The sequence below is a fragment of the Wasmannia auropunctata genome, unplaced genomic scaffold (assembly GCF_000956235.1).
Source record: "Wasmannia auropunctata unplaced genomic scaffold, wasmannia.A_1.0 LD336071.1, whole genome shotgun sequence".
NCBI classification, from domain to species: Eukaryota; Metazoa; Arthropoda; class Insecta; order Hymenoptera; family Formicidae; genus Wasmannia; species Wasmannia auropunctata.
This window is the reverse complement of record NW_012026819.1, coordinates 272,991-282,861: the sequence shown is the minus strand read 5'-3', so window position 1 is coordinate 282,861 and position 9,871 is coordinate 272,991. Positions and strand designations below refer to the sequence as shown.

The 9,871-nt window shown below is 30.9% G+C and overlaps 1 protein-coding gene across 3 annotated transcripts; it reads left to right on the top strand.

Annotated features, from left to right (window-relative positions):
* The first annotated feature begins 734 nt into the window (after positions 1 to 734).
* Positions 735 to 7,938, top strand: LOC105449821 (casein kinase II subunit alpha). 3 transcript variants are annotated; one of them, XM_011689205.1, is made up of 8 exons: positions 735 to 931; positions 1,734 to 1,937; positions 2,021 to 2,132; positions 2,223 to 2,435; positions 3,240 to 3,434; positions 3,673 to 4,024; positions 5,515 to 5,592; positions 7,730 to 7,938. In XM_011689205.1, the coding sequence occupies exons 2-8, from the start codon at positions 1,843 to 1,845 to the stop codon at positions 7,843 to 7,845; spliced, it is 1,161 nt and encodes a 386-aa protein (XP_011687507.1). In that variant the 5' UTR covers positions 735 to 931; positions 1,734 to 1,842; the 3' UTR covers positions 7,846 to 7,938. The 3 variants fall into 3 exon arrangements, with proteins under 3 accessions (XP_011687507.1, XP_011687506.1, XP_011687508.1); XM_011689204.1 differs by having other exon boundaries at positions 1,706 to 1,937; XM_011689206.1 differs by having other exon boundaries at positions 1,706 to 1,937; positions 5,515 to 5,608; positions 7,730 to 7,816.
* Positions 7,939 to 9,871: the final 1,933 nt, after the last annotated feature.

The following is a 9,871-nucleotide window of genomic DNA, read 5'->3' as shown; positions in this document are numbered from 1 at the left end:
CCGACACTTGAAAATAATTTTCAGAGAAATCGCTAAAAGTCTCTGAAAAGTGAGAAACCATGAAAATATAATTTTTAGAGACATCTCTAAATTTCAGAATTTCAGCGAAATTCAAAGACTTTCCGACACTTGGAAATAATTTTCAGAGAAATCGCTAAAAGTCTCTGAAAAGTGAGAAACCATGAAAGTTAAATTTTCGGAGACATCACTGAAATCTCTAATTTCAGCGAAATTCAAAGTTTTTCAGACACTTATAAATGATTTTCAAAGAAATCGCTGACAGTCTCTGAAAGGTGAGAAACCATGAAAGTATAATTTTCAGAAACATCACTGAAATCTCAAATTTCAGCGAAATTCAACAACTTTCAGATATTTTGTAAATGATTTTCGGAGATATTGCTGAAAGTCTTTGAATTTCCTTGAAAAAGGCTCCGAATCTTACTATAAAAATCCCTGAAAAATGTTTTCAGGCATTTTCAGCAAAATTTTCAGACAAATTCAGAAAAATTTTTTCACCAGGGAAGCCTAAAAACCTATCATAACTTATTTCGAAAAGAATCGGTGTAAACTAGACTATTGTGTTTAAGGCTTAAATGTAAAAAAAGTGGTTGCTCAAGATGGCTGGCATGACGTAGTTCCGTCCGCGGATCAACCTACCCCCCCTCCACTAGGGATACATTCCCTCCTGTTTCTTTTTACTCAATGGCATCGACATGATACGGGTTTCCAGTCTAGATTTTTTAAGTTTATGACGGGTGCCGGCTGCCATCTTACACCTCGTTCGTTTGAGAAGCCGGCCGCCCTAAAAAATCTGGAGTTTCACGCGTTCGCGCGGCCTTAGGAATTTCGCGAGTGAGTTTCGTGCACTCGCAACAAATCCAGGAATTCATCGTGTTTAATCCGGTCAAGATTCGGGCTCGGAATGCTTTAGGTGAGTCCGAAATGGGCCTACATTATTCCTTGATCGCGATGGCGTGTGATTTACTGAGTACATGTGTATACGTGCCTTGTGTCTCTTGTATGTTCCTTTGCGTACTTTTCTTCCGTTGGTCGATAGTATGTTCGTCTCGTAATTCTCGCGATTCCTCAAATCACAGATAGAAAAGGAATCTTATTTTAACACATCATTTTCTTGTACCTCTGAAAAAGGCTTGAAGTACACCTTTGGCTAAAGGTCCAAAATTCTATCATTATAAATGTATATTGTTGGTAAACGAAAATATCGAAATAATACGTTTTCTCTTAATTGTCTTTTGATTAATGAAAACTTAAATTTATGTTTCTCTATGCCTATTTCTATCGCTTCTATCTTTATTTCTTTGCAAGTTCAAAATAGATTTTGATATTTATGGGACAGTCTTTTAATCATAGCCAATTTACATCTATGTTTGGAGATTTTGGATCTTTTTATTAAGATTTTTAAAATATATTATTTGTACATTTATAATAAATTCTAAAAACAAGAGTATAAATTTTTATTTTTAAACTTCTATGAATATGATCAACAGAATAATATAAAGTTTTATGCATACAAATATATATAAATATATATATATATATATATATATATACACATATCTAAACTTTATATTTATATATATATATGTATATATATATATAATCTACTATTTAGTTGAGTTCTGTAAATTCTTTATATTTTTTATTGATATAAATACTCAACAACAAAATTCTATGAATTGCTTAGGTTTATTACTGTTCTCACATGCACGTAGCTGGGTAAGCAAAGGAGTTGAAGTCGCTAATAGCTCTAAGTTTGGAATAGATAGTCGAGATAGGATACCAATTATCAAGACGCTTATCGATAATAATATTACTGAGAAAATGGCTTTACCAAGTAGAGCACGTGTCTACGCTGACGTAAATTCACATAAACCAAGAGAATACTGGGATTATGAATCTTATGTTGTCGATTGGGGGTAAGATTTAGTGCGACGAAATAAAATTGCCGCTATTATATATTACTTTTATTTACTTTTTTATAAATATTTTTTCTACATAGGCAACAAGATGATTACCAATTAGTGAGGAAATTGGGTAGAGGTAAATATAGCGAAGTATTTGAGGCCATAAATGTTACAAACAATGAAAATTGTGTTGTAAAAATATTGAAGGTATGATAATCATGTTATCATAAATATTTGATAAATCAGCTAAAAATAATTATTTATAATAGTATTAATATCATTTTTTCTTTGTTATAGCCTGTTAAAAAGAAGAAAATAAAAAGGGAAATAAAAATTTTAGAAAATCTTAAAGGTGGGACCAACATAATTACACTCCAAGCAGTTGTCAAAGATCCAGTTTCAAGGACACCGGCACTGATTTTTGAACATGTCAACAACACAGATTTCAAGCAATTATACCAGACGTTAACTGACTATGACATAAGATACTACCTCTATGAATTATTAAAAGTGCGTATATTGTTAAGTGCAATGGAACTAAATATCAGTTGATGGTGAACATTGAGATTATTGTTTTGATAAATGCAGGTGTATATCGTGGGTCCAAGAAAAAATTTAAAAGATATAAAATATAAAATTATATTTTTATTTATATTATTGATATCGAAATTGTTTATTATTTTAGTATTGTTTTTTACTCCATGTTATTACAATTTTGGATTGAAAGCAAAAATTGTTATACATGTTTTATTTTTAAAGAAATTTAAAGAAGTCATTTGTTTTCAGATTTTTGTTAATTTATGTACGATTTATATGTGTGCATGCGTGCGGCGCGCGCGCGCGCGCGTGTGTGTGTGTGTGTGTGTGTGTGTGGTGTGTGCGCGCGCGCGCGTGAGTATATATCCTTTCTTATTTATAATTTATTAATATTTATTAAATATTTTTTTTATTTTACAAAAATGTTTTAAATATTAATAACTTAGAATTTATGTTTATCAATTTATATATGAGTTGACATTTACATGAATAGTTTTAATTTTTTTCATCGTTTCACATTTCTTTTATCTATTGTTATTAAAATTTGCAAAAACATTTTACTTTAAAAATGCATTTAATGTTTTATTTAAGAAAGAAATATGTGAAAAAATTCTTTTTTATAGTAAGAGTTTATCAACAAATCATAATTTTTTTTTAATTTTGGATTTGTAAATACTTATTGTAAGCAATATATTGGAGCAACATGACTGATGCACCATCTAATTGGAGTACAGACGAAAATGTTATGTTTAATATAATCATTTTGTTCCGATACAGGCGCTAGACTATTGTCACAGTATGGGAATTATGCACAGGGATGTGAAACCGCACAATGTTATGATAGATCATGAAAATCGAAAATTACGATTGATCGATTGGGGACTAGCAGAGTTTTATCATCCTGGTCAAGAATATAATGTTCGAGTAGCTTCCCGCTATTTTAAAGGCCCAGAATTACTCGTAGATTATCAAGTAAGTACTTTGCAAAATTAAAATATAACAATCAAATCCATTTCTAAAAAATATAGAATAAAAGGCAAAGGAATTGGGAAAATAACAGAAAAAAATAAGAGTAAGAAGAAAGCAGGATAATAATAGTTCTCTCAACAAAAATCTATCATTAAAAAATATTTGATACATGATATAAATATATATACGTAATTTTATGTATGCACACTAATTTTATGAGTAATATCTTAATGTTTTACAGATGTACGATTATTCACTAGATATGTGGTCACTGGGTTGCATGCTCGCTAGCATGATATTCAGGAAAGAACCGTTTTTTCATGGACATGATAATTATGATCAACTAGTTCGAATTGCAAAAGTTCTTGGGACTGAAGAATTGTTCGAATATCTTGATAAATATCATATTGAACTAGATCCTCGTTTCAACGATATTTTAGGCCGACATTCGCGTAAACGTTGGGAACGTTTTGTACATTCGGAGAATCAACATCTAGTATCCCCGGATAGTTTGGATTTTCTTGATAAACTCTTACGCTATGATCATTATGAGAGATTAACTGCACGTGAAGCAATGGAACATCCTTATTTTTGTAAGCATATATCGAAGTGGTGCTTTCTTTTAAAAACATTTTTTGGAATTTGTTTTTGCATTATCTTACAATATACAGTTGAACCTCGATAATCTCAAGGGAAGAGCTAAACTCTTCGAGGTATAGAGTTTTCGACTTATCGAAATTCGGATAAAAGAGAATTAACATATGAAAATTCGACTTACAGATGTTTTGTACGAGAGTTTATAATTTTTCGGTTATAATGGCTTTTAAGAAAAAAAAATCAATATTTGACTCTGAATTATTTATTGCATACATATAATAAATGTAATCATAAAACAAATACCAGGCTGTTATTCATGGTTATACATAGCTACAACTTCGAATTATAGAGGCAGCGACAATAGAAGTTCAACTTATAGAGGTGAACTTCAATTTGTAGAAGTTTAGTAAGAAATTAAATATTTTAAATTCGAATTGCAGATGTAAAATAATAAATCTAAATATCTGATAAATAAGTTGAGTTAAAGTAGGTTTTATTTCGATTTATAGAAGTTTTCCGCAGTGAACTGGAAGAGAATGGAGAAAATTTACGTCTTAAAGGTTTTCGAATCATTGAGGTTCAAGTTATCGAGGTTTGACTAATAAAAATACAAAAGGAAAATTTAAATTTAGCAACAAAAGGGCAACGAGCTATGCATAGCGTTAATACTATTATGTATTACAATCAGATGTATTTATAATAATAATTTTAACAAGCTTAAACGTTTTGGTTTAAGTTTGTTAACATTAAACCATCTTGAGTAAAAATACAATAAAATAAAATGATAAGAAAAAAAAAATTTATATTAACGTAATACATATGTTTGTACATGTTATATTTGTATTTCATTCAGTGAGAAGATTTATAGAAGTTATATAGAAGATATTCTCTCTGTATATTTACATATACAGGGTGTCCGGTACTCAATGGTAAAGCGCTCATGGGCAGGTAGAGTGGGTAAAAAAAATTTATGCCAAGTATATAAAGAAGTATCATACATTACATCTTTTCTAAACCATTGGTCATTTTAGTCACTTTAAGCCTGTTTTATGAAATTTAAAATTATTTTGAATGATGGCATTAAATTTTTGCTGCATACATGTATATTTGGATGATTTAAAGTGTTTAAACAGTTTATTAAAAAATTATTTTTAGAATAAAATATTTTTGTCTCTATGTCTAATCAAATACTTGGCAACTTGTATATCTCATATTTGTTTTTGGACAACTTTTATTTGTTAAAATAATATTTTTAGTTTAGAAAAGATGTAATGTACGATATTTTTTTATATGTTTGGCGTATTTTTTTTGTTAAATGATTAGTATATCTCGATAACTATTGCGAAAATTGCAAAATAATAGAGGACTTTTTGATTCAGTTTAGCCCACTCTATCTACCCACAAACGCTTTACCATTGAGTGGCAGACACCCTGTATATATTTGTACATGTATATATTTTCCTAATTACATTTTCTTCTATTTTAGATCCCATAGTAAAAGAACAGGGTCGTTTGGCCATGGTGTCATCATCACCTACTCCCATGGCAGGCTCAGTGCCTGTAGGTGAGTAGCGGCCCAGGTAATGTCACCATCTTAATCTACCTCTATCTCTATATCAATTGATACAATTATAGTATACATTACAAATTTAATATTGTAAAATATGTTTTTCTTATTTCATCGAGATATGTATCTCGTTTTCAAATATGTATCTTTTTTCCAAAAATGTTATGCTCAATATTTTATATTATCTATCGTTATTATTATTAAACTTAATAATAATATTATAACAAGTAAAATAATAAATACGTTCGTGTGTGTGTATGTGTGCGTGCGTGCGTGCGGTGCGTGCGTGCGTGCGTGCGTGCGCGCGCGCGTGCGTGCGCGCGCGCGTGTGTGTGTGTGTGTGTCGCGTGCGCACGCGCGCATATATACATACATATATATACGTGCGTGCATGCGTGAATGTGTGTGTGTGTGTCACGTGCGCACGCGCGCATATATACATACATATATATATGTGCGTGCATGCGTGAATGTGTGTGTATACATATAATATATACATTATACAACACGACACACACACACACACACACACACACACACACACACACACACACACACACCTGAAACCATGTGCCAGGATGTAAACCCGAATGCTATTTATACTTTACATTAAATATAAATGTATTTAGATAAAATAAAAGAAGTTGTAAATACATTAAAAATAGAAAATATTAATTATATATTTATATACTTTCGTTATATTACTTAATTTCACATGTTAATTTTTGAGTATATATGTAACATTTGAGTGATTGTATATACAGAGTGTCCCATTTTATATTTGACAATCAAATATTTTGAAATCGCGAGGTTTGAGAGAAAAATGTTTCAGACAAAAGTTTTAGGACTTCGAGGGGGATATAAGATGATAACATTGGTTTGACCCTAAGTGACGTCATCAAGATCAGAACAAGGTTATTTTGAATTTTTTAAATGGAAACCCCCATTTTTCATTGCATATTCTTGTAGGTTATTTCGAGAGCTTTTCAAAACACATAGATAAAATGTTTTTTAGTTAAGTATCTCGAGTTATACAGCTTGAAAGTTACAGTACCACCGGCATTAGCATTATCTAAGGTGTCCGAACAATGGTTGAAACCTTTTGAATGTTGTTTAGGATCATGAGCTTGACAACATGTGTCAAGACCATGATTATTGGAGATTGTTTCTCTTATTTTCATTTTTGAAAATTATTTTTATTTTTTGAGAAAAGGGAAACATTCTCCAATAATCATAACTTTGACACATGTTGTCAAGCTCATGATCCTAAACAACATTCAAAAGATTTCAGCCATTGTTCGGATACTTAGATAATGCTAATGCCGGCGGTACTGTAACTTTCAAGCTTTATAACTCGAGATTTACTTAATTAAAAAACATTTTATTTATGTGTTTTGGAAAGTTCTTGAAATAAGCTACAAAAATATGCAAAATGGGTTCCATTTAAAAAATTCAAAGTGACCTTGTTCTGACCTTGACGACGCCACTCAGGGTCAAACCAATGTTATCATCTTATGCCCCCCTCGAAACCCTACAACTTTTGTCTGAAAAATTTTTCTCTCCCGGGCTTAATTTTCGAGATATTCGACTGGATGGATTAAAAATGGTCCACCCTGTATATATATATATTATATATATGTATATATATATATATATATATGTATTTTTTTCATAGATTCTTCTGAACATTCTATTTATAAAAATATTACGCTTAAAAATGAAATATTTTACGATATATTTTATATTTTATTGTAACACTTTGGCGTAAAATATAAAGTATCGTAAACTATCCATTTTTCTGATAACTGTACCTTTTAATATTTTTATGCACAGAGTAATGAATTGAATCAATTGGTACAAGAAATACATAGTTGCTTTTAAAAAATGATATGTAATTGCATATTGTAAAGTAAATAATTGATAATGCAGTAATGGAACAAGTACTAGGAAATCCCATCCCTATCTTGTGACATAATCTATAAACAAATATTCTTTAAAACGAACAATTTACTCGCATTTGTCTTGAAATTAAGTGAAATAATAAACATCGAGTATGCTCATGCAAACATTGTGCAACATATATAGTAAAAAAATCTCATGTCAAAGTGATTTTTTAACTAGCAGATTATTACAGATCATCGTGGCGTAACAATGAGCAGCGTACCGGTTCATGGGACAAACGGATTGGAAAGCATGGAAGAAATTGGAAGTGGGTGTTTGATCTTCTCAGAAGAGTTGCCTCTCTTATAAATTCAGCAATTCCAAACAGCAATTCTCAATTGAGTCCCAATCTACTACAGAATACAACAATACAACAGCAGATATTTCGTATTGCCAAGTATATTCTCTGCACGAAAATAATTCTGGTTTGTAGCAAAGGCTTCATCAATCCCATCATTAAGACTGAAGCATCTCATTTTGCTGTATTTCCTTTAAAAACATATAACTATTCAAAATTTGCGATGTACTTAGAAAATCATGGGGGATTACAATTTTCGCGTAAAATTTGTCGCATAAAGATACATGCTCCGTTCAAATTGGCCGGTGTGCATGTAATGTTAAAGGTAGTGCATTATTTACGTTTTGCAATTTACGATGCGCTCTTCTATCTTTACTATTTTTTCTGATGTTATTATTATCATGTTTTTGGCAGATTTTTAAATATATAAAGATGCAGCTAGATTCATTTTCATTTAAAAGATGATTACTCAAGGTATTTACATGATACGCGCATGGCGTGGCGGACACTTTAAAACAACCACTCTTCACATTCACATATATTACACATGCATTCATACACAACGGGACAAATAACAAACGTGTGTGTATATATATATATATATATATACAATCACACTTATACACATACCTTAGATCATTCGGTTTAATACTTTTAACAATAATAAAAATGTTTGTTTATATCTAATGCAACAATAGTTGAATAAAATGTTTGTTATAGCCAAATACACTCTTTGTGCTCTGTGAATACCTGCTCTGTGTATCCAGCGATACTACCACCGTCATTATTTAACGAAAATATGAAAATCAATCTAGAGACGCAACGTAAAATAAATTCGTTAAACACACATATTTTTCTTGTGTGTACAATCATTTTTTAATTTCTGTTAGAAAGGAATTGAAATATGAATGAAAGCAGGTTGCGGTAAATTCTATTTATTAGTTACCGCATACAAATTCACAAGCACCTCAAAATACTTGACATAACGCCTACACGCACGCACGCACGCGCGCGCGCGTACACACACACACACACAACACACACACACACACGCATAAAAGACCTATTCATTTCTCAACAACTATGTTTCTCAAAAACTATGATAGATACGGAAAAATGTTTCAAAAGATGTATAACTTCAAGGGAGACATAAAATGGTACCATTGACTTGACCTTGGATGGCATTGCCAAGGAAAAGGTCACCTTAAATTTTTTAAATGAAACCCCTCCATTTTTCATTGCATATTTTTGCAGCTTATTTCGAGAGCTTTCCAAAATACTATAATAAAATATTTTTCCATTAAGCACTTTTCGAGGCACTTTTTATAAGGCTTGAAAGTTACAGGATTTCTGGTATTAATATTATCCAAGGTGTCCGAACAATAACTAAAATTTTTTGAATATTCAGGATTATAAATATGACAATGTATGTCAATGGTCAACGATGATCATTGGAGGTTATTCCTCTTTTTCAAAAAATAAAAATTTTCAAAAATGAAAATAAGAGCAACAATCTTTAATGGCATTGATCTTAACACATGTTGTCAAGGTCATGATCTTGAACAACATTCAAAAGGTTTCAGCCATTATTTAGACACCTTGGATAATCCTAATGTCGACGGTATTGAAACTTTCAGGCCTTATAACTCGAAAAGTACTTAATAGAAAAATATTGATGGTGTTTTGAAAAATTTTTGAGATAAATTACAAGAATATGCAATGGAAAATGGAGGGTTCCATTAAAAAAATTTAAAGTGACCTTTTTTTGACCTTGAGAATGCCACCGGTCAAACCAATGGTATCATTTTATGTTCCCCTTGAAATCATACAACTTTTGTTTGAAACATTTTTTTCATATCTATCATAGTTTTCGAGAAATCTAATGGATCCTTTAAAATGGGACACTCTGTACGTGTGTGTGTAACATGTATACATATACATAAAAAACAACACTAATTTAAAATATAAAATATATATGTATATTTTTGTGTAAACTCGATCTCTGTGCGCTGATCAATCTTACGTCAATAACTTAAC

What these genes read in the sequence shown, in the direction of transcription:
- LOC105449821 (XM_011689205.1), top strand. Translation starts at nt 1,843, where the DNA reads ATGGCTTTACCAAGTAGAGCACGTGTCTACGCTGACGTAAATTCACAT. An exon ending in GTGTTGTAAAAATATTGAAG is followed by an intron (nt 2,133 to 2,222) that starts GTATGATAATCA and finishes TCTTTGTTATAG; the next exon opens with CCTGTTAAAAAGAAGAAAAT. An exon ending in AATTACTCGTAGATTATCAA is followed by an intron (nt 3,435 to 3,672) that starts GTAAGTACTTTG and finishes AATGTTTTACAG; the next exon opens with ATGTACGATTATTCACTAGA.